The 25334-nt window shown below is 45.0% G+C and overlaps 1 protein-coding gene across 1 annotated transcript in view; it reads right to left on the bottom strand.

Moving 5' to 3' along the window:
• Nucleotides 1-34: 34 nt before the first annotated feature.
• THSD4 (thrombospondin type 1 domain containing 4) overlaps nucleotides 35-25334 on the bottom strand; it is a 297196-nt gene continuing 271896 nt past the window's right edge. Inside the window, exons 7-13 of the mRNA XM_029952548.1 lie at nucleotides 22393-22522; nucleotides 21383-21587; nucleotides 20701-20874; nucleotides 13261-13434; nucleotides 6569-6748; nucleotides 5390-5534; nucleotides 35-1603 (exon numbers count right to left, since the gene is read on the bottom strand). Of these exons, the coding sequence (XP_029808408.1) occupies nucleotides 1461-1603; nucleotides 5390-5534; nucleotides 6569-6748; nucleotides 13261-13434; nucleotides 20701-20874; nucleotides 21383-21587; nucleotides 22393-22522 (1151 nt within the window). The 3' untranslated portion in view covers nucleotides 35-1460. The remainder of the gene's footprint in view (nucleotides 1604-5389; nucleotides 5535-6568; nucleotides 6749-13260; nucleotides 13435-20700; nucleotides 20875-21382; nucleotides 21588-22392; nucleotides 22523-25334) is intronic.

Below are 25334 nucleotides of genomic sequence, written 5' to 3'. Positions count from 1 at the left end.
ATATATATATAGTTTTTAATTGACTTTTCAGGTATTAACCTTTCACTTTGCACTGCATCCCCCTTGTAGCCTGCGGCCTCTGGACACTGCAGAGTCAGGGAGGGCCCTGCCACTGTGGCCATCACTGAAGGAACCTCCCCCTGGCTAGTTGTATGAGTGGAGATCTTAGTGCTCAGGTCTGGGATGGTGGATTACAGGTTGTGAGTCACAGTGGGAGGGAGGGATGAGAAGTCAAAACAGAAACCCATAAATCAAACTGGAAAAACCAAAGGGAATCTTTCTAATATAAACACAGGTTTTATGCTGATATAGGCTGGTTAGAGTTCCCCCTGGGTGAAGAGCCCGGAAGAAGTGTCATCAAAGGGCGGAGAGCCCAGAGTCCAGAGCCACAAAACAAGGGCTCCACATCCAGAGGGACCCTGGTGTGCGATTCCCTGGGGGGGGGGGCACCTATCACTGGGGAATGCAATCAAAATTTCAGGCATCACCTGGCCGCCCCAATGGCTCTCTTGTCTCAAGGACAGTTCCGTTAAGGACGGGGTTTAACAAAGCCTGTGCAGAGTCCTGTAACCAGGGTCTGTGACTTCATCAGGGAAGGGTTAAACAGACAGACTTTGGAAACAACAGAGTGTAGTGAATACAGTCTTGACCTTTGGCCAGAGGGAAGAATTCAAAAGCTGGGCTTCGTCTGCTAAGTGGGAAATTTCTCAGACACGTGGTCTGAGAGGAAGCCACGTCCTGTGGACCTAAGGCTTCTGGGCAGGCCTTGGGGTGAGTGTTAGGGTCAGACGACAGGGGTCGGACTCAACTCTGCCATCAAACAGGTGAATGTACCTGACAGGTCAGTTACTTAAACTGAGTCTCAATTTCCTTGTCAGTAAAATGGGCATAATGATTCATTCCCTGGCTTCCGTTCTGGGGCTTTGTGACCTGTGAATACACCTGTGAAACAATAAAGCACTATATTGACCGAAGATACTTGTGTCATAAGGCAGGAAAAAGCCTAATGTCTTTGAGAATAAAAATAGGCACAGCCAGGCTGAGGTAACAGTGGGAAGCAGGCGTCTCAGCAAGGCTTGGTGGGGCTCCGGGGCGGGAGCTGCCTCTTCTGACTCTCCAAGGGGCCCCGATATTGAAAAGGGCAGTGGCACCATGGAGGAGGCAGCACCCCATCGGGGCCCAATGGGTGACTTACAAAGTGCTGGCAGGGGAGTTGACTGAGAGCTACATGCACCCCGCCCCCCTCCCCACTGCTTGGTTTTCAGACAGCACCTTACCAGGCGCTGGGTTCCCAAGAAGGGATCACCAGTTTCTGGTGATGCTAAAGGACAACCGTGGCTTGGCTCCTGGGCACGACGTGTACGCTTTACCGAAGGAGGGGGCGCCGCCCCAGCCCCTGCTGGAGCAGCGGCCAGTGGCCAGCCGGTCCCGCCGCTCCCAGACTGCCGCGTCGGGGCGTGTTATCTGCTCCCCAGGAAGCCCGGCTGCCTGCTGGCCACACGCGTGCAGGACGCACAGCAGGCGGTCTTGTAGTAGTTGTAGACACACAGGCGCGCCTGCACCACCACGTTGCAGTTGTAGTACCTGTCCTTGCAGTTTTCATCTGCAGCAGAAGAGAACAGAAGAGGCCATCTGAGCACAGAGCCAGCCTGGACCGATGGAAAGAGAAAGGGCAGCGGACTTGGCTTTCAGTCCTGGTCCTGCTTCACTACCCAGGGGTGGTGCAGGGTGGGCCAGGAGCTCGCACGGATTTTTCTTTTCTTTGAAACACAGTAACGGAATGGACTGTGTCCTCCCTGCTCACCAGCTAGATGCAATTCCCAGAGTTCACTGGGCGGCCACCTCCCCCTTTCTTCTCACCCGCTCCAGAGGTAATCGAGCCCCACACTGGGTGTTTATTATCCCCAACCCTTTATACTCGAGCTGTAAGTGATCACTATGTGGCATTTAGACTTAAAAACAAAAGACACAGATTGTATCTATTCCTTGGTAACTTGCTCAAGCTGACTTTGTGTGATTGCTCATGTTTAATGAGTGCTCTAGGGGAGTTCATTTGCATCCCAGAATAGTATTCCATCCTACCGGCCGCACTTGTAGACCATTTTGCACTGACAGTTGTTTTCAATTTTTTAAGACTGCAAACACAGCTCTTTTAAAATTTTTTAATGTTTATTTCTGAGAGAGAGAGAGAGAGAGAGAGAGAGAGAGAGAGAGAGAGAAAGGTGCAGAGAGAGAGAGAGAGAGGGACACAGAATCTGAAGACAAGCTCCAGGCTCTGAGCTGTCAGCACAGAGCCTAACATGGGGCTTGAACCCACAAACCGTGAGATCATGATCTAAGCGGAAGTCGGACGCTTAACTGACGGACCCGCCCAAGGGACCCCTCTTATCTTTTCTTTTTAAATTAATTTGAGTGAGTTCCGTGTATATTAAGGATTTGACTCTACTTGAATGTCATGTCTTTGATTCTCTGATTCTAAGTTACTATCAGTTGTAAGGTGAGTTAGGAGCAGCTCTCTGGAATTAAGTGAAAGATTATAAAAATGTATGTAGATTCAAAAACCTGAAAACAGCATACATTTGCCCATGTACTCACATACTATTTTCTTCTTGAGCATGATGATCAAATATACACCCGAGCCCTCTTTGCTTTCCGAGTCTATACAGATTCCTGCTGTGCCCAGCTGTCTGGGCCCTGGCTCACAGCCTAGACGTTTTGAGGACCTTTAGCTCTGATGGTATTAACTGAGGCATATGAAAGAATACCAGGGTTTCGCTTACATTTTCTCATTTGGTAATCTCACAGTTTCCCTTTTTCCTTAATTGAATATTCTGTAATTGGAAATGAAACTATTCTTTTCCTTGTCCTTGAAAAGACACCATAGACAAGTGGAAAAGATGAAAGCAGACTGGCAAACAGTTTCTATCATGTTATGAGTTAGAAACCTGGAGGAGATGGAGATTTCTGCCAGCTGAGGGATCGCCTTCCAGAACACTTGAACTGTGTGTACCAATCACTCCGAGCTTGCAAACTGGACAATCAGTTCTATGGATCTTGTAATTTTGACTCTCTAATGATCTTGGGCTGGCCGGAGACAAGCATGCAACTTTATATACACAACTTTTCTTTTCAGAAATGTTGCATTACTTTTTTAAAAAACAATTTACATAACAATTTAGGATCCACATTTAAATCATATTTTAATCATGTGTTGCGGATGTAAATGAGTTGATGGAGGAGACATCTAGGTGAAAATGTTAGTGCGCATGAATCGGCAATGGTACTTCTGTTGCTATTTCTTCCCCCAGGCTCCTGGCTGGACGGTTTCCTCTCCTACTGATTGCATCACATTCCAATAGGTATGTTTCACATTTTCTCACAACTGGTCCTTATTCTCCCTTTCTTTTCCTTTCTTCCTTTCTTTAGACTTGGGTTATGATGTCTGTGATGGTTAATTTTGTGTGTCAACTTTACTGGTGATGGGGAGCCCAGGTTAAACATTATTTCTGGGTGTGTTTCTGGATGAGGTTGGCATTGGAACTGACAGACCCAGTAAGGCAGGTGGCCCTCCCACCAGTGTAGACGCCTCATCCACTGAGGGCCTGAATAGGATGTAAAACAGAGGAAGAACGAATTTGCCCCCTTTCTGCCACACTGCTGGAGCTGGACATTTCATGTCATCGTCTCCTGCCCTCGGACTGGGATTCACGCCATCAGCTTCCCTGGTTCTCAGGCCTTCGACTCAGACTGAATGATACCAGCAGCTTTCCTGAGCTTGTGGCCGGTAGAATGTGGGACTTCTTAGATTCTTAGATTCTACATCATGTGAGCCAATTATGCATTTCTGCCTCCCTTTCTCTCTTTATCTATCAATCATCTATCTATCTATCATCTATCATCTATATATCTATTATCTATCATCTATCAATCAATCATCTATCTATCATCTACCTATTTATCTATCTATCCATCTATCTACCTATCTTCTGTTATCTATCATCTGTCTATAATCTATTATCTTTCTATCAATCATCTCTGTCATCTATTATCTATAACCTATCAATCAATCTATCTACCATCTATCTATGTATCATCTATTTATCACTTATCTCTCCATCATTTATGTCTCTATCTGTCACCTGTCCTTTGTCCTCCCACCCACTTATCCATCGTCTATCCTGTTGGCTCCAGTTCTCTAGAGAACCCTGACTAATACAATGTCCTTAACAGAAAAAAGTTTTTTAATTTATTATGTTTTTTCATTCAGCAATGAGACATCTGAGTTCTGGGTCTAGTTTATGAAGGCTTAACCAACTCTGAGATATATATTTTTTTCTGGACTTTTTACAGTGTGTTTTTTATGTAAGGATCTTTAATCCATTAGGCGTTTATGTTTATAGAAGGCATAAAGCGAGATTTAAAATGTTTTGTTTGGTTTTTCAAATAGGTCTTCAATTATCTGAGTACAATGGAAGTCCCTCCTTTCTGTACTTCCTTAATATTAGGCCCTTATCATGCTTAACTTTCTTGGTATAAAGGAATCTGTTTCAGAATTATGTATTATAACATTAATATGCCTGTCTCTTCCTGAATCAGTAGCATATAGTTTTAATTTCTGTAGTTTTAGAATATGTTCAAGTATATATTCAATATACATTCAAACATTTTTATCTGCTGAACCTCATGAACCTTCTTTTATCCTCTTTATTACATTGAGTGTTCCCACCCAGTAACAGCCTTTCTATCCATCCACGTTTCCTTTTATGTACTATACTAAGGTTTTCTTTTTAAAAATTTTTAATGTTTATTTTTGAGGGAGAGACAGGGAGACAGAGTGTAAGTGGGGAGGGACAGAGAGAGAGGGAGACACAGAATCTGAAGCAGGCTCTAGGCTCTGAGCTGTCAGCACAGAGCCTGACGTGGGGTTCGAACTCATGAACTGTGAGATCACTACCAGAGCCAAAGTCGAATGTTTAACCAACTGAGCCACACAGGTGCCCCTATACCAAGGATTTTTAAAATTTTAATTATTATTTAACATTTTTTCAAAGTAGTTTAGATCTTTCATATTAATTTTCTTCCTTATGCTGATTTGTACCTACAATTAAAAGTTGAACTCACACTACTTTGACCTTAAAGATAATGGAACCAAATCTCTGAAATTGTTAGCATTTAATCAATTTGCATTTAAGTTTGGAGAGTGGCCTGGATCATCGTCCATGACAAGAATAGTCATCTTAAATTATGAAACTTATCACACTGAAAGTATTTTGACTCCCTGAACTCCATGACCATGCACAAGGTCATGGAGAGAGACCTAGATGGGTTTGGCATTTTATAGAGTTTGAGAAGGATGTGTCTTTTCTCCTGGAAAGGAATCCCTACTTACCGACTTCAGGGACACAGTCTTGAGGGTTACAAGATTCTTTCTCTTCTGGTTTCAACTGAGGGTCACAGAGATTGCTTAGGGTCATGTCATCTGACAGGCAGCGCACTTCCCGGACCCGGAAGCCACCCTGGCAGCTCTTGGAACACTGCATGGCGACAAAAGGAGAGCGTTGAGAGATTTTGGGCAGTCCACTAGCTCAGCACACTGGAGGGGCAGATTCCGCAAGATTTCAAGCATCTTCAAAAGGAGACCAAATACTAAAACAAACTCCCATGTGCCAACCAGCATCAACAACCATCAACTCAAGTGTGTCCCAACTATACTCCAGCCATGTCCACCCTACAGCAACATTTCTCAAAATACAGTCCAAGGACAGCTGCATCCAACTCACCGAAGGAGCTTGTGCAAAATGCAAATTCCTTGGCTAGGGCGGAGCCAGAATCCGTGTTTTCAAACAAAATGCTGGTTGATTCTTATGCACACTAACATTGATGGGGCGCCTGGGTGGCTCAGTCGGTTAAGCTTCCGACTTTGGCTCAGGTCATGATCTTATGGTTCATGGGTTCAAGCCCCGCATTGGGTTCTGTGCTGACAGCTCAGGGCCTGGAACCTGCTTTAGATTCTGTGTCTCCCTCTCTCTCTGCCCCTCCCTTGCTTGCGTTCTTTCTCTCTCTTTCAAAAATAAATATTTAAAAAAATTATTTAGGGGCGCCTGGGTGGCTCAGTTGACTAAGTGTCCAGCTTTGGCTCAGGTCATGATCTCACAGTTTGTGGGTTTGAGCCCCACATCGGGTTCTGTGTTGAGAGCTCAGAGCCTGGAGCCTGCTTCAGATTCTGTGTCTCCCTCTCTCTGTTTCTCCCCTGCTCACGCTCTGTCTCTCAAAAACTGAATAAATGTTAAAAAAAAATTAAAAAAATTAAAAAAATTATTTAAAAAATAAATAAAATTGAGCGTCACTGCTTTATGCCTCTTCAGTTTAGAGATCAAGGGGGTCCCAGCCTCTGGCTCCTCCCACCAAACAGGCCCCCGCAATGACTGTCTGGAGTAGGTCACTGTAGGGCATCTACTTGAGGGCTGAGCCCAGTGCCTGGCACGTAGTAGGTGGTCTGGCTGTCTATGGGAGGAAAACAGGAGAATGATGTACTACTGGGATTTCTATCAAGAGCACCATGACTTACCATGCTCCACTCTGTGTTAAACCACTTGGCCCCACAAGGCTTGAGGTGGCATGACTGCTGGCTGCGGGGTCTCTCCAGGAAGGAGCATTCATAGGGGTCCAGCACTTCAAAGGTGTCTGCGTTCTTCCTAACACAAATCACCTCCCTCTGTTGGGTCCCACTCCCACATTCGATGGAACACTGGAGAAAAATCAGAGAAGGATGGGTGTCACATGATGGAAAGGGGACGAGAACATCAAGGGATGTTTATTGATGAGTGCTTTCCATCATCAATTCAGTGGGGACGAGCCCAAGGGCAGCTGGAAAATACTGCTGGACGAGAAGTGGCAGGTGGATTCTAATTTTCCTAACAGCTCTGTGTCTGGAATGGAGAGTGGGGGCCCTGGGTTATCACCCCGTCAGGATCGTGGTGCCGTCTGTGGTGAGACTGAAATGGTCTCCTTCAGACTCCCTCTTTAGGTGCCCCTCCCGGGCACACACACGGGAACACATCAGCCTGACACTTTGGTCATCTCTGTGCAGGAGATTCTGACGCTTCTCACTGTAAAACAATGGACTAACATTCTGATTGGTTTGCCGGGTTTCAGTGGGTGGATACTGGGAAAGAATTAGGCTCTCAGAATCCCCACACCTGTAGAGGAAGGGCTAAATTAAAATTTTTGGGGATGCATGAACATAAGAAGATTCCAGCGGGGGTCAATGCCCTCTATGATCAACTCTCCCCTCCCAACATGTGGCCAACAGGAAGTCTTTGACATTGGAGTCCAAGCCTCTTGCTTCCCAGCTTGGTGGGAAGTTTGCAGGGGGTAGTCACACAAAGAGGGTGGTCAGACAATTCCATGTGTTGGCGCGTTTTGTTAGTTTCCGCAAACACGATGCATGTAACTGCTCACAAGTTATTCTATTTAAGTATCTGTTACTTTGTAAAATGTTTTCTGTTCATATCTGGTTTACTCTTAATACTTCCTGATTACAAACATTTAAACCTGTGATCTATATACTTTTAGAAACTTTATAATCTACTACCTTTATAAGAGCCTCTAACAATTTCTTCAATCGAAGCTCTTAACCTTATCTTTGCTGTCTGTACGCAGGAACATAACCAAATTAAAAGAACAACAACAAGGGGAAACCCACACACATCTACAGGACAAAAAGACACACCCCAGACCAACAGACTGTGAATTAAGGACACAGGACCATCGTAAGCCTCACCCTCAGCAATTTCCACTTCCTGCCCTTTAGTTTATTTATTTATTTTGGGTGGGAGACATCCTCAGAAGACATCCAGAGACAAGTCTTCTTAGTTTGTTGTCTCTGTTTCTTACCATGTTAGTTTATGACTGATCTGGGGTATATTCAGGTTTTGTCCTTTTCTTTCACATGCTGCAGACCGCGACAGCACTGGAGGGCGGGGAGGAGAGACAGGCTGCCAGGCGCAGGTCTGGCCTCCCCGGCAGGAGGAGGGGTGTGTGCTAAGGCAGGGACAGAGCAGGAGACGTGGAAATAGCTCTGTGTCTTTTGCTAAGATACCGCACTTCACCACAGCTCTGCTGCCTCACTTGCAAAGTGGGGGTTTGGAAACCTAATCAGAAAGACCCCTGACTGCTCTGAGGGTCTGTGTCTGGACTGAGTGCTTGGCAGAATAGCAGAGTACTAACCCTGACCAAAACCTGAAGGTCTTTGATGCTAGTTTTAGAAAGTCCTAGAAGAGATTAGGTGATTAAGCAAGAATGAGCACAGAGCTCAGCCTTCTACCTTCAATGCCCAGAAAGGGCAGAAGGTGTGTGTGAGGAACAAGTGAGTGTATGTGTGTCCGGGGGTGGGGGTGGGGGGCGGTAGATTCGTGCATGCATGAAGTAGCATGTGAAAACAGGAAAGGACACTCATCCTTGGAGGAACAGAGATTATGGGGGATATTAGAATGGTGAAATGTAGATGAGAATAAACTGAAGAGGCACACCGTAGTTCAAAATGCACATAGAGAAGGACACCTAGCAGTGAGGAGAGTTCAAGTGCTTCGGGTGAGAAGTAATATGAGGGGCAGAAGAGAGGACTCAAGACAGTGAGAGAGCGGCCAGCTCGGGTGCTGACCGGGAACAGCGGGGCTGGCCTGACTGGGCCCCAGGGCCGGACAGTAAAGGCATCTGCCCTACTGACAAAGGGCAAAGTGAAGACGTTTTCAGATATTCAATGGCTCGGAAACTTACCACTCATGATCCTATTTGAAAGATTTATTGAGTAGTGGTCTCTAGCGAGATAAAAAAGAACCAGGAAGAAGATACAACCAGGAAGGACATAAAGCAGAATTGGCAAAGCTATTGTTAATAATGGATACAGGGGTTTCTGTGGATGATGAAAATGTTCTGGAATTAGACAGTGGTGGTGGCTGTACAGTTTTGTGGATATACAAAAAACCACTGAATTGTATACTTTTAAAAGGGTAAATTCTGGGGCCCCTGGGTGGCTCAGTCAGTTGGGCATCAGACTTCAGCTCAGCTCATGATCTTGCAGTTGGTGAATTTGAGCCCCACATTGAGTTCTGTGCTGACAGCTCAGAGCCTGGCGCCTGCTTCAGATTCTGTGTCTCCCTCTCTCTCTGCCCCTCCTCCACTCATGCTCTGTCTCCCTCACTCTCTCAAAAATGAATAAACATTAAAAAAATTTTTTAAAAAGGGTTAATTTTATGGTATGTGAATTATATTTCTATAAAAAGATAACTTTTGGGGGGAGAGAAAGCTATTTTAAATCTAAATTTTCTATATTTTCCATATTTTCTATAATATTAGTTAACATTAATATGGAGTGAGATTCAGATGATCTCAAGATCTTTTTGGGGATATTGTGCATTGAGAAAGTGGAGATAAATAAATGAGGATTTAAGGCTTCTGTTTTCATTTGGGGGAGATGTAGTTATGATAACTTAACACAGAAACATAGTACTTTAAAACTGCTAAACATTAGAATGTTATCACTACATGAATAAAAATAGAATCTTTAACTTCCAAAATGTTAGAGGGGAAAATGGAATTAAAGAAACCTAATCAATGCAAATTTGTACAAAGGAAAGAGGAAACAGACCAAGAAAGCATGGCAATAACTGAAATAAAGAAACACAAGGCAAGGAAAGTCCAAACATGTAACCTATTACAATACATGTGAATGGCTAAAATTTTACTCCTAAAAAAGAGAGACCTCCTTGGGGTGCCTTGGTAGCTCAGCTGGTTAAACACCTGGCACCTGGTTTTAGCTCAGGTTAGGATCTCACTGTTTGTGAGAGCCACTGTCAGCATGGAGCCTGCTTGGGAGTCTCTCGCTCCCTGCCCCTCCCCCACTCACGCTTGTTCTTTCTCAAAATAAATAAACACTAAAAAAGCCCAAAACCAAACCAAACTACAGAGACTTGCAGACTGAATAAAAATAAAGACAAGAATAGTCCTGCATACAAACAAACAAACATACCTTGAAAAGTACATGAGTTGACAAAGATACACCAGGTGAAATTCAACAATGAAAAATGAGAGTAATGCAAATACCAGGTAAAATATAATTCATGGAGAAAAGCATAGAAGAGAAAGTGGTATTTAATAGGGATAACTACTTCCACTGAGCAGTGGGAGTGATTCTGTGTGTTTGTAGACCTGAAGAATTCCTGCAGTTGTACGTTGCTGAATCACTGATCCAAGACCAGATGAGAGAGGAGGTGTTTGCTCAGATGCCAGTGAAAATAAATCCAGACAAACAGGCAGACGAGAGGGCTGCTCCCAATGGGTAGAGACTGTGAAAGACCACCCAGAACAAAGACAATCTATAGGTGAAGCAAACCCAGAAGTGGCAGGGAAGATAGGAAACATCTGTGCATCAATCTAGGACTGATCTAGTTACTGGTGGAATAACCTTATGGGTAGGAGTTGGGCTACTTTGGCTCCAGGTAGAAAAGAGGCTCCTTAAGCTAGACAGGCCTCAGTCTCTTGGTCTGGCTTTCTCCACAAGCCTCAACAAGACCGCTGCTAACACTTGTGCTCACAGCTTCCCAGGAAGTCTCTCCCTTCATGTCTACACTAAAAGTCCCAGAGAAAAACTCTGTTTGGCTTGGCTTCGGTTACATGTCCACCCTGGACAATTCACTGTGACCAGACTAGTGGGGTGTTCCAGATGTAACTGTCATTGAAACCACATGGATGGAAGCATCATTTATTTTTATCTTAGTTTCAATAAAGCATGCTCTATTTCACTTTCTCTGGGGAGAACATCCGAATCCCAGGGTAGGGAGGTGCCAGCAGGCTCCAACATCCTTATAAATCCAGAGCGCATTCAATCATGTCCTGACCTTTTTGGACAACAGGGCAATAAATTCTGTTTCTAATCTTGGCAGAAGCAAGCACTGCCTTCACTTAGATTCACATCAGTCTTGGTTCTCTGAGTAGGTCAGGAGTCAACAGGATGCCTTCCAGCAAAAAGGACCCCAAGTCCTGCTCCCCTCTCCTCTTGGGAGATTGGTAGGCATTCGAGTTGGATTGTACTGCCCATCCTCACTGTATGAGGCTGTTGCAGTTTCCCATAGGGCTCTTCCCATCGCCTTGTGTCTGCGGGTACCGAGTGTAACACAGTCCCTTCTGAATTATCTTTGGGATTCAGGTCCCAGGTCCTAAGTGTTTTGCTCTCAATAACGACATAGAAATGGTTGGCAGACAAAATCATGACTGTGGGGAAGAGAGGACTACTGTTTATTAGTTGGTATTTTTGTTCTCACATTTGGCGGGGGGAAACAGGCTCAGAGAGTTCAGCTGCCTGCTTGTCAGAAGAGTTACAGAGAAATATGGCTGGGCTCAGTTATCAGGTCTCAGCTGCCTCTGATACCCGCTCGGGTAGCACTGCAAGTACTTGGCTTCTCTTTCTTTCTGAATTTTCTGTGTTTTACAGTTTGTGTTATAAGAACATTAAAGGAAATTTGAGAGGAAAACATTTCCCCCGTCTTTGAAGTGGCTGAGATGAGGCTCATGTGTTTTCGGATTCTGGTTCTCACCGGCCGCTCTACCATGTGTACTTTCTACGCCTCCCTGAGTATCACTGCTGTTGTTACATAATATTTTAATGGGCCACGGTATACCACAATATCCCTACGTGCCTGCTGTCATGAACACCTCTGTTTAAAAAACCTTTTTTTCCCCCTTCTGTTAATTATTTCCTTAAAATGAATCCCCAGAAGTGGAGTGACTGGTTAAGGCAAATGAACATTTTTATGGTTCTTGACTTTTATGGCCAAATTCCTTTCCAAGGGGGTCATATCTGCTTATGAGGATGGGACAGTCCAGTTTTTCAGGGTCTGTTTTTAAAGCTACTTAAAAGAAATAAAATTCTATATGGAGCCAGAGGTCCTGATAATGTATAAATCATGATCATCAACCAAAAAGTCCTTGGAGGACCAGCCAGCCCTGAGAGCCAGATGCTAAGTGGCCCAGGAAGTCAAAAATACTGATGTTGATCATAACGGGGTAGTAAGAAGGAATGATCTTTTCCACATTTTCTTAGGGAGCTTGTGTTCACTTTTGGAACACCGAGGGGAAAAAAATCAATCGACCAATGAAGTTGCTTTCTTCAAGTATTTGGTATTATCTGTTCTTTATAAGGAACAACCTCAAACTTTCTCTACACGAGCTTCTATTTTCCCCTCAGTTACTGAGGCATCATTGACAAGTAAAATTGTAATATGTTTAAAATGTACTAACTAAATATCTGATGTACATGTGCACTGGGAAGGGATTCTCACAATCAAGTTAGTCAACACCTCCATGCCTCCCACATTTGCCTCTTGTGGGCGTGAGAACACTTCCATTGTACTCTCTTCGCACATTTTGACGATACAGTATTAGTTATCCTCACCATGTCACACGTTAGAGCCTCAGAATTTTCCCCCTTAAAATTGAAATACTGTACTCTTTCCCCACCCCTCTCCCCCAGACCCTGGGGACCACCATTCTTCTGTTTCTCCCAGTGGCAGTTTTTTTTCAGATTGCCCATGTGAGTGGCACCCTGCGGTGTCTTTCTCTGTCTGGCCTATTCAATGTCCTTCAGGTCTACCCATGTTGTAACCAAGGCAGGATTTCCTTCTTCTTTATGGTTAAATAATATATATATTACATCAATGACATGTAGTACATCTTCTCTACCCATCCACATATCAACAGATGCTTAGGGTATTTTCAGACATTGGCTATGGTGTGTAATGGTGCTAGGAACATGGGGGTGCAGATTCTTGAGACGCTGCTTTTGTTTCCTTTGCTTCCCCATCTGACATCCACAAGCCGGCAGCTATGACGTAGTGTGTATGTGTCGTGTGGCGACATTCTTTATACACGTTACTTCATTTCTTCTAAAAATAACCTTATACAGCGCGGGCGTTAGCAGCATTTTATAGACAAAGAAACCATGCTAGACCATACGCTCCTGAGGGCAGGGATATTTGTTTGGTTCATTGATGTATTCCATGTGCTTCGAAGAGCACACAGTAGGTCCTCAAGAAACACTGTTGACTGAATGAGGCTCGAAGAGCATAGCCTCTCCAGGGTCGTGGGTGGCACTGCTGGGATTCGAACCCTGGATGCCTGGGCGACCCCCAGTCCTGGTTGCTGACCCCTCTGCTATGGATGCTCTTACCAGACACAGACAAACAGCTGGCCCCGGCCACTCACCTGACCCCAGCTCCCGGCAAACCACTCCACCTTGCCCGTGCAGGGGCCGTTGTCACATGGGGTGGCCTCCGCCGGCCGGTTGTTCCCACAGCCCTCCAGGGGCAAGCTGCTGACGTGGTTGGTCATGCACACCACTGAGCGTGTCCGCACTCCAGCCCCACACTCGGCCGAGCACTGAGAGACAGGAGATAGTTCCATTAGAGGGGAGACCCCTACTGGCCCTGAAGCCACTTTCAAATGATGTGAAGGAAGACTGAACATCTCGTTTCCCTACCAAGTCTTTCCCCTCGGAGCCTCTGATCACTTTTCCTGCATAGCCTACTCCATTCTGGGATATCAGCATGGCAAAACCCCCATCTTAGATTTTCCGGGACAGTCTTCTTTCCAAATATCCTGTCCCACTATTGCGATTCATATGCTTATATACTTGTCAGACTACCTGTCTTGGCTTTTGCTTTTGAAAGTATATCCAGTAGCAGAAGAAGGAGAGCATGACACTTGGGCCTACGTCCACCTGCTGGTATTCGAGTGTTGGCTAGTCTGGGGAGACTGGGGAAGTGAAGTATGTCACCTCATCATTGCTGCCTGATATTAAGTCCCTGAAGGCCACAGCTGAGACAGAGTTAGGAGACAGCTTGCTATAGAGGTAGAGCTTGGCCTGGGGACCAGACACATCGATGTTAATATCTCTACTAGCTGAGTGGCCTGGGGCAAGTGACCCAGTTTCTCACATGTTGGCATACTCACCTGGACAGCGAGCATGAGACAGGTATCGAATGCTGTGCTCTGTGTATAGCATATGTTAAAAAAAATGGTATGAGGGGCTTTAAAGGGTCAAGTCCTATATCTCCACTCAAAAATAGAGAAACTGAGACAAGGTCTTCACTTAAAGCCACATAACCGCCAGTAATTTGTCTCCTATAATCACACTGTTCTCATCTAGTGCCTGGTCAACACATTCCTGAGCCATACCCCAAAGCTGGAAGAGCGGTCTCCATCTGTCTTGAAATACTTTGGAATGCTGCCTTACTTTGCTTCTCATCCTATATGTGCAGACATTTTCCGGACCTCTGTCGGAGTTATTCCCCAGATACCTCTCGTCCAACATGTAAAACAAGGAAGCCCCACCTTCATCACCTACCCCATTGCTACTCTTGGTTTTCCAAGTTGTGCTCAAATGTTTACCAGGATTCAAAAGTTGACTGTTCTTCTGAGTTCCTGCTACCAACATCTACCCAACCAGTAGGTCTCACAGATTCCGGTTTAACCACATTTTTTCATTTCGTGTTCCTTTCTGCCCACGGTTCCCAGCACTACTGATGTTCTTCCCCTGGACTCTGGTCACAGCTCGTTGCTCAGCCTCACTGCCTTTTCTAATTTGTCGGGCTTCCAGGTGTCGGGGCTGCCGGCTGAAAGTCCCTCTGATGCCTGCCGTCCCATTCCAACATAAACTTCCCCATCTGACATGAAAGCTTTCCTAGAAGATGACCTCAGTCAACCTCAGTCTTCTAGGCTAACTTCCCACTAAGCTTCCCATTATTCTACTCCACACACCTCGTGCTGGGCAGAGCGAAGGTCCTCCATTCGCCCATTGCATGAAGGGTTCACCGGACCTGGGCCATGCTGTTCATTCTATCTACCTGGACGGCTCTTCTCCATCCCCAGGACACACCAGATCTGTTAGGGCTCCGCACAGATGCCTTCTACTCTGGGAAAACTGCCTGATTCAATACTTCCCAGCCTCAGAATTCTCAAGGCACGCACTCTGCATTCTACTGTCTTCTCTACTGTTACGTATGTCCCACTTTATAGAAGTAGGCTCAGTGAAGGAAAGGACGACTGAATCATCTTTAATTCCTCCTCAGGTCAGCACCTAACCTATGGGAAAGTCCATGAATATCAGCTGAAGAAATGAATACAGACTTGGGTCTCTCCTTGCTCATTTCTTTTCTATAACCAGCACCTTCCAACCCTGAAAGTGGCCCTTCAGAGCACAACCAAACACAACCAAAGCCCATTCTAAGGGTTTTTGCTGGGTCTTCCTTTAAAAGAGAGCCCATGTTTTTTTGTTTGTTTTACTAATATTACTATTTTAAAAAATAAGCAAAAGTGAGTGATTTAGATAAAATTTGGGAAAAGAAAAAACACAACCCTGTTTCCTTATCAAAATTTTCATTTTCATATTTGTACATTGCTGTCTAGTCTTGCAAAATCACAGCCCAGGATGAACAATCAAACATTTACACGACCACTGCTGGGCTGGGCCTGACTCCTCAGGGAGGAAACTCTTTGGAGCCTGAAGGGGATTAAAACACGACACCCCAAAATATGCTACTTTGACCTATTTTTAACTGAAGGTGATTGTAAAACATAGATCCAGGAAGGGCTCTCTGTCTTCCCCCTTCCTGCCTAAAAGCAGTGCATAAATTTCCTGTGAGAAATTTCTTCCCAGTACCAGGAAGGAAACATTTTTTTTGAGGGAGGATACAGAGAGAGAGGGAGAGAAAAAGTCTTAACCAGGCTCCATGCCCAGTGTGGAGCCCAAAGAGGGGCTCGATCTCATGACCCTGAGATCATGACCGGAGTCGAAACCGAAAGTCAACACTCAACCAACTCATCCACCCAGGCGACCTAAAGAGAACATTTTTATAATTGCAGTTGGGGAGCTGATGCCAAGAAGGCTCCAAACAAACTTCACTAAAATAACTCTTATCTTCCGTTAGTTTCCTCCATATACTTCTCAGCCATTTTCCTACAATTTACTGCCCTACAGCTCCAACTCCTTTCCTGGGTCTAGTCACTTCTTCAAAATTTACTACTCTTTATAAAAATGGTATCTAAGCCCCCAGGTCTCACTGCTTCTTTGGGATTTTCACTTCTTTCCTATTAGGCTCCCTGTGCTATGTAAAAAAATTAACATTAAATAAAATTTGTTGGCTTTTCTCCTGTTAATCTGGCTTTTGTTAGTTTAATTTGTAGGCTTCCATTGCAGAACATAAGAGGGTAGAAGAAAAGTTTTTTTCTCCCCTACAGGCTCACAAATGCTTTGCATGACTTATACTCTATGTGCGTTGTTATTGGTAATTTGAGCCAATGAGTCAGTCTTTTTTACAAAAAAGAAAATCTTTTGTTACAGTAATTGGAATATTCTAGGTTAATGGGGTTTTTTTTTTGTTTCCGCTGTACATTTTCTGGTCTCTTTCTTAGCTTTAAACCCTCAAGATAGTTAAATCCTCCTGAAGAGTACAAGGTGAATGGAATCTAAGTTATTTCCCTGTTTCAAACCCTGAGAAACCATGTAGTTTTAAATTGACTCAATTTCTACTTTCCAAACCAAGTTATATCCAAGCATCTGGGAAAATGTCCTCAGCCCCCATGTGCTTATGTAAAAGAAGAATGTTAAGGGTCAATCCAAGTGCCCAATGAGAGACCATTACAGGGATGAGCCCTATAGAGAAACTTCTCTTTATTATACAACAGCAGCGAAAAGCACAACACATTGCAACTTGAAAGTCGCTGCCCACACCAGACATGGCTCAGGAGCCTCTCAGCAGAAATGAGGGGGACCACGGACATCTACCAGGAAGCAGAAACTACCCTTCAACTTGAGGCACCGAAACACACCCACTCACTGTCTCTGAAGGATTTGCCTAAATGGGGCCCGATCCTTCTGGTAGTCAGAAACGGACCTGACTCCTAACTGAACTTCTGAGCTGGTAAAACACAGAGACGCATGAAATTCCTAAGCAACCCTGTGGTGAGGATTTGCTCTCTCCAGCTACAGCTGAAATGCTAACCTTGGTCCAACTGGTCCTTGAGGGACTAAGAGGTCCTAACGGCTCTTCCTGAGCTCCTGGTTCATGTATCATCATCAGTAATTAAGTAACAAAAAGCTCAATGTCTTCTTTCTTCTCTTGGAAAACATCCTTAGATATGAGGACAGTGGACCTAAAACAACATTTTTTTTTTCTGTTGTGACTAGATATTGCACATGTGTTTAAACTCGTCACAAAAGCTTACTTTCTGAATTAAAAAGTAAATGGCGCCTATGTCTCATAAGGTCCACCCTCCATTAAACGTAGCTGTGAGGATATTTTTAAGGTGAGTCAGTGAGTCAGCAAAACTATATATCCCTGGACATTTAAGAGAAAATTCAGATGGGAGTTTACAACCTCAATTCAATTAGATAGAGATTAATTACTTTTATTTGAAATTGGGCAACAGGATGTGTTCTGGATCCTTTAATAAGTGTTTGTAAACTTCCAGTCGTGTTTTCTTTTAATCTCTCCGACTTGAGCTAATTAGATGGAAGCTGTATCTCATTCATGCCTGGCATTATTAAGTACTCAACGCATGTTTCTTGCAGTTGCAAAAAAAGTGCATAGTTAAGACTAGGCTTAACAGGGTTGATTTTTATATGAGGCCACTACTCACGTGTGAAAGACTGCCACCAGCTGGTCATTCCTGGGGTCTGACCCTTTTGGTGAGGCTACGTCGTGACTCAAAAGCCGACTCCACGGTACCAAGCTCCTCTAGGTCATGGTTTTAAGTATGTTATCCCTTAACGCTCACTCAGCAATGTTACCAATGAGGAAACTGAGGGTCAGAGAGCAGCTTGCTCAGGGTGTAATAAGAAATAAATCCTTGGGGAAGTGACGTCACAGCCAATGTATATTTCTTAAAGCCAAACGCATCCCCCTCCCCTCTTCTACTCCAAATACAAACAATCAGGAATAAGGATATGTTCTAGGGGTAGGTAAAGCAAAATTTCTTACAGCATAGTACTAAACTCACCGTGGCTTAAAACATCTTAAAAAACAACAAAAAGTTTCTCCTAACAGCAGAAGGAAGCCGTCATCCCTTCCTCCATTTAGAATTTTAAGGCAGGAGTTAGATCCATCAAGTACTTATGTTAAAATGCAAAGTAAATTTACATTAAAGGGAAATTTACAAGTCTTTGTTGGAAAGGAAATAAAGAATAGGGGTCGATTCAGTTATAGTAGGCAAACAATAGCGTAGTCTAATTAAAAGTCATGCTTTAAGGGTTTCTAATGCCATCAACATGTTTATAAATAATACATATGTGAAAAGGGAAGTTACCAAATTATATATATATATTATTATGATTTGTATCCTTCAAATATAAGTGAGTACAAGAAAGTTATGTATAAGGGACGTCTGGGTGGCTTAGTTGGTTAAGCTTTTGACTCTTGTTTTCAGTCAGTTCAGGTCACGATCTCACAGTTGTGAGATGGGGCACTGCATTGGGCTCCATGCTGAGTGTGGAACCTGCTTAAGATTCTCTTTCTCTCTCTCACTCTCTCTCTCTCAAAAAAGAAATTTCTCTGTCTTTCCCCCTCTCCCTGCTTGCATGCTTTTTATTTCTCTCTCTAAAAAAAAAACCAAAAAACAAAAAAGCAGGGCACCTGGGTGGCTCTGTCAGTTAAGCACCCAACTTTGGCTCAGGCCATGATGTCACGGTTTGTGAGTTCAAGTCCCACGTTGTGCTCTGTGCTGGAGCCTCCTTCAGAGTCTGTGTCTCCTTCTCTCTCTCTACCCCTCCCCTGCTCATGCTCTGTCTCTATCTCTCAATAATAAAAACATAAAAAAAAAAGTAAATTATGTATGAGTAGAAAAAAGCTTGACAGTACAGTTTACAAATCGTAAATTATTATCTGCTAGTGAAGAGATTATTGGTATACTTTTCTGATTTTTTTCATATTTTTATAATAGTATATGTTACTTTATGACCAGAAAAAATGAATGTTAGAATGTTATTATTTTTAATGTATAACTACATTAGTTCTCTAATTGGAAATGCATATTATTTTTTAAAAGTTGATTTATTTTTGAGAGAGAGCACACATGTGTGAGGGGGGAGGGGCAGAGAGAGAGAGAGGGAGAGAGAGGATCCCAAGCAGACTACACATTGTCAGTGAAGAGCCTGACACGGGGCTTGATCCTTGAGACCATGGCCTGAGCTGAAATCAAGAGTCAGATGCTCAACTGACTGAGCCACCCAGGGCCCTGGAAATCTATATAATTTAAGTGAAAAATTCTGTAAGAGAAAATGTTTGCACATACACATTAAAAAAGTAGAAAATGGCATTTTTACTATTTTATAAAGTAGAGACAAGTTATTAAGGGTGTAGTCATATAAGAACTATGAGGAAGGGGTGCCTGGGTGGCACTCTGTCTCTCTCTCTCTCTCTCTCTCAAAACAAACATTAAAAAAAGGAATGATGATTAAATATTTTAGATTACATATTTGAAATTCATTATAAACTCAGTTGTCTTGCAATGTCTAGCTTTGCATATAGCCTTTTATTAATTATTTATTAATTACATTATCATTTTATGTAAATAATTTTTTTAAATGTTTATTTTTGAGAGAGACAGAGCATGATCAGGAGAGGGGCAGAGAGAGAGAGAGAGACACAGAATCCGAAGCAGGTTCCAGGCTCTGAGCTGTCAGCACAGAGACCGATACGGGGCTTGAACCCACAGATTTCGATATCATGACTTGAGCCGAAGTCAGACGCTTAACTGACTGAGCCACCCGGGTGCCCCGCAAATAATTTTCTTTATATTCTAGAATAATGATTGATGAACATGAAGCATTTACTGAGAAAATAATTTTGGCTATTTTTGCCTTTATACAAGCATTCTAACTTTCATTTACTCTAGGCTATGTGAACCTTTGGAAAAATTTCCAAGTTTCCAGTGTGTTTGGACATACAAGTCATTGAATATTCATGGAAGAAATGACCACCTTGAGCACAGCAGATCCTTCATGAGGTTCCATAGAATGGATTCCGGGCTGAAAGGGTTTAAGTGCTCAAGACTTCAAACTATTTTGTTCCTTTGTTTCATAACTTAAATTGGCATCATAAATTCTGTGTTTGTATCCTAAACTTTTACATTATAGGACGCAGATATTTTAGCTTAAGGTTTTATGTACATTTGACACGAATTATTTTCATACAACATTATTTTAAAAAGTCTTCCCCCAGAAAAATGAAAGCCCAGCATCATTCTTTACTTTCATCTTGTGCTCATGCATTAAAGTCTCCAAGTTTACTCTGAACACAAATGAGTTCTGGGATGGCTAGAAATCCAATATTAAATTCGGTATTTAATATTCATGTGGGGTGCGAAGGAGTGCTAATTTTCACACTCACTGCTCCCCCTTGAAGGCCCTCAGTCTTTGTATTGGATAGAAAGCCTGCAAGAGGTTATCTCTGGGCCTTTCCCCCCCAAAGTCAGTAATTTCTAGTAATTCCAGTCATTTCTAGTAAGTCTAGTGATTTCTAGCAAGCCTCATACTTTCTAGTAATTCTAGCCACGGCTCGCTCGTGATCTGTCTCCGCGGTGCTGGGGCGCCGGGTAACCTGCCGGCCCTGCCCCGGCTCCGAACCCGTGCGCGGCCGCCGCGCTCACCCTTTCGCCCCACTCGGTGAGGAACCAGCTCTTCGCGCAGGGCCCCATGTCGCAGTTCTCGATGTCGTTGGGCCGCAGCTTCATGTTGCACTCCTCATCGTCCACCACGTCCCCGATGTTGCTCACACACTTCACGTCCCGGGTCCTCTGTCCCACCCCACAGGGCACTGAGCACTGGAACAGCAAGATGACATCAGTGGAATGGGCCGTGTTACCCCGGGGGGCGTCTCCAGGTGTGGCGCCCTCCTCCTGGCCACCTGCCACCTGGGCGGGGGACCCACTGTGTGGCCAAGTCTCTCTCCCCGCCTCTCCCTGCCCCCTGCCATGCGGTGCTATCTGGGGGTGGGGGATCCCAGCCTTGCAAACTTCCCAAGTTCTTTCTCTAAGACCTTCTTGGATGGCTTGCCTACTTTGCTGCCCTGGGCCTCCGTTCTGCCATCTGTAAAACAGGTGGCTTCTCGTGACACACGAGAGAGGAGACCCGTGGGCTGTGGGTGATTGAAACTCACTAGCCTTAGCTCTCTCAAGCCATCGGTCTATTCTACGGGTTACAGAAACATCCTTCCAGAACCACTCGGGACGGGCTCCCTCAGGGCTGTCCTGAGTTAGGTCTCGGGCAGGGGTGGGGGGTGGCAGTGAGCACCGCAGGGGGAGCCCGGGGCAGGCTGCCCGCCCCCTGTACCGAGGTCCAGTCGGTGCGGATCTGCCACTCGCTGCAGATCTTGAGCTGGCAGGTGCTGGTGGTCTCGGGTTTCTCCAGGTGCTGGCAGCGGTAGGGCTGCACCGTGAGGCTGCGGTTGGCATACACCTGGCGGCACAGGACCTGGCGATGCTGCATGCCCAGGCCGCAGGTCTTGCTGCACTCAGACCACTCTCCGATGTCCCAGCTAGCTCAGGGATGACAGAGAGCGAGAGCCACGGGTCAGCTTCCGCCCGCAGGGAGAGAGCGAGACCCCGAGCCAGCCTGAGCGGAACCCTCAGAATCCTTCTGGGTGGGGCTCATTTTGGAGCATTCTTAGGGGTCTGCCCAAGGGCCTGCGGACTCCGTAAGGGAAAGTTACCCACTCTGGAACTTAGAAATCTCACTCTAGCGCTTCCTTTTTTTTTTTTTTCCTACTTGCCTGTCAGTTTCACAATCCTGTCTGTCACCCTGCTTTGTCATCCAGTTAAATAAGACATCGGCACATGCGCATTACCTATGAGAACGTTATCTATTACTTTGAAAACTATGTTTGGACTCTTCCTAGGGCTCTTTCCCCTGTCCTTCTGCAAGTGTCCTCTTTATCCTCCAATAACCAGCCCAGGATCTCTCCTGAGACTCTTTACCTGACTCCTCGTGGCTGGCGTCTCATTATTCTGTGTACACAGCCCACCTACCACACCGACCACGCTGGACTGTAGTTCTCTGCTTCCCTCTGTCCTTTCCCCGCCAGGCTGGGATGTAATTGGTCCCAGTTACCAAGGGCTGGGCTTCCCAGTCTGTGCTGGCTGCTAAGGGCTACAGGTTCCCGCGGGCCTCCCAAGACAGGTGCGCTTGCTGAAGAGACGGCAGTTAGTGCGCAGACCAAGTCTCAGGTTTCTAAGCCAGAGGCCGACAGATTTAAAAACTGACTGTATCTGAGACTAAGGTCTTATGCACGAGCAAGCAGAAGTGACCCGACACAGGCCACCCGCACGGAGAGGCCATCTTACAAGGCTGGGCAAGGGAAGATGTTGCAGGGCTCCTCTTCGGGGGTCGGCTTCATGCTGGAGTCGCAGTAGCTCTCGGGAACCTCTTCGTGGGTGCTTCTGTGTACGCAGCGGAAGACAGGGAACTGCGACCCTGCAAGCACACGGGGAACTTCTGAGGGACAGTCCCGCACCCTCGAACGGCAGGCTCTGGCAGAGATGCACAGAGACACCCAGGTGCTGATGAAGAGAGGGCACAGCGACAGAACACACACACACACACACACACACACACACACACACACACACACGGGCTGCCAGGCACTGTGGGTGCAAAGAAGGGTAGGAATAGTTCTTGCCCTCAAAGAGCTTATGATCTCTTTGTGGACACGGCTGGAAAGTGCTCAAGGCAGATAAAAATCAGTTTCCTAACAGTTCAAGAGAGCCCTAGGCAGGAGAGTGATGGCGAACGCTCGTAATAACTGTTTGCAGGTTTTCTGGAGACGTCACAGAGAGAAGGTCCCAGAGGCTCTAGCTGGATCCAGAGGACAGGTGGGTTTGGGAAGCTGTGTGCACGTGTCTTGGAGGAAGGGGGCCGTCCAGAAGGCTGAGCTGGAACGTGTGCCTGTATGATTAAGAGACAGGCTGCAGCAGAGAAGTAGGAAGATTTAAGACAGGCTAGCGGAGCAGCTGGCTTCCCTTTGTAAAGCATCTTACACATTCCCCGAATAAATACATACTGACCCAGTGGTATTTAGAGTGGATGTCTGCTTCCCACGAGACAGTGAGCTTCTCAGAGACCGAACTGGTTCTTGCCCATCCCTGTGATCCCAGCACCCAGCAGAGCAGCCGCTGCTCAGTAAGATTGCCGAACGAGATCTAATATTTGTTTTTATTACTTTGCTAAAAAAATACTAACTGCCTCAAGGTTTTTGTTGTTGTTGTTTTGTTTTAAACACTTTTTAAAAAGTTTTTATTTGTTTATTTTGAGAGAGAGAGAGAAGGGGAGAAGCAGAGAGAGAATTCCAAGAGAGCTCTGTACTGTCACCGCAGAGCCCAACTCAGGGCTAGAAATAACCAACTTTGAGATCATGACCTGAGCTGAAACCAACAGCCAGCCAGAAGCTCAACCGACTGAGTCACCCAGGCACCCTTGTTGTTTCGTTTTGAATACACGGCTCAGCTTCACTTATTTAATATGGATAAATCTATTTTGGAGAGAAAGTCAGAATTTGTTAAGTGAGATCTGTAGCTTTCAAAAAAAGCCCATTTAATTCTGTCTTCCTCTCTCTCCTGCCCCCTTGTGGCAACCCAGAAGTATTACTAAAGAACGCGTAGAAAGTGAGGAATGTAACCAGGCCAAGCAACTGTCTGAGAAATAAGATGTTTCTTCACAAATAACTGCCTGTCCCCGCAGCCAACCCCCAGTCCAGGCCACTACACAATTCCTGCTGGGCAGAACACTATCACTTATTCTACAGCTCTGTCTTAGCTCTGTTGCTAATGGGCCAGGCATTTAGTTTCTGAACTTCCAACTTGCTACAATTTAATCGTAACTGGAGGGATAACGTTTAACATAAATGTCACAATATTTTATCAGTCATGAAAAGTGTGTCAGTGCCTGTCTAAGCTGATCTTGTGTGATGGCCAGAGGGAAGTTCTTGTCAGAAACCTGAACGTTTATAAGACAGCTCTGAATCTAAAATGTTCATTTGTTTCAAAACTATTCTGGTAGTAAAAACTTCTAATGTAACTATAACTTGAGACCATTATTTAAAATCATGTTCCAATTGGGGCGCCTGGGTGGCTCAGTCGGTTAGGCGGCCGACTTCGGCTCAGGTCATGATCTCGCGGTTCCTGAGTTCAAGCCCTGTGTCGGGCTCTGTGCTGACAGCTCAGAGCCTGGATCCTGCTTCAGAGTCTGTGTCTCCTTCTCTCTCTGCCCTTCCCCTGTTCACGTTCTTTCTGTCTCTCAAAAATAAATAAACATGAAAAAATAATTTAAAAAATCATGTTCCAATTAAGTATGATTGTTAGCTGAATGAAAAAAACCATACTGGCTTTTTCCTTAAATTAATTTAATTAATAGGAAGCGAAAATTTTTGTGGAATTGAATTTTGTCTAGTGACATTCCTGCTTCCTTTAAGAAGAGAGTTTTAATTAAATTCAACAAACATTAAACACATTGTGCTCACTTCACAAAGATGAATAAGATTCCATTCACGCCTTGCAGGGTATCCATTTAGGACCCAGCTATGAAGGGATTAAAGTAAAAATCTTATTATTTATCCCTTCAGACCATGTGGCTTTAACTTTTCTGTTTGCAAGTTTGTGGACCGGAGAGCAGAAGTAACTATCCCAACCGCATGGCACTCAATGAGGGGCAATTTAATATCTTTAGCCAAACGGATCCATGTTACTGTGGGAATGCTTGGGGCCTCGGAGAGATGGGTTCTGCTTAGGGCTGTTTGCACATGGCCGCGGTCTTCCCCCCTCCCCTGCCCCTTCTTAGGGCCTTTACAGAACTGTTGTCCACGGTCCAGCTCCCGTGTTCCGCCTAGGACATGGATTCAGAGGCTCTCTCTCTGATGGTGAGAAAACACCAGAACTGTAACGACTCCAATGACCACAATGGCTTCTTTCTTCAGGTCAGTTTTGGTTTCTGCAGAGAGGGAGACTATCACTCAAAATGGCACCTGGCCATCTCTTCATTGTACAGCAGGCCACTCAATGACGCCTCTAACTGCCGACAAACAAGAATGCGGCGGTGAGGTCAGGTGCTGGCTGGGCTTCAGGCAGCAGGGAAAATCTGGGATCATTTTAGTTGGGCTTCGTGTTGCGTGTGTTGATCAGAACAGAGCTCTGTTATGCTGGAGGAGGGAACCGTACCACAGGTGATCAGAAGTTATTAAATGGGGCAAGTCAGTGAATTCAGGGGACAGGATAGAGGTCAGTGAGGCATTGTG

Source organism: Suricata suricatta, chromosome 9 (assembly GCF_006229205.1).
Source record: "Suricata suricatta isolate VVHF042 chromosome 9, meerkat_22Aug2017_6uvM2_HiC, whole genome shotgun sequence".
In the NCBI taxonomy this organism is placed as follows: domain Eukaryota; kingdom Metazoa; phylum Chordata; class Mammalia; order Carnivora; family Herpestidae; genus Suricata; species Suricata suricatta.
This window is presented reverse-complemented; position numbering and strand designations above follow the sequence as displayed.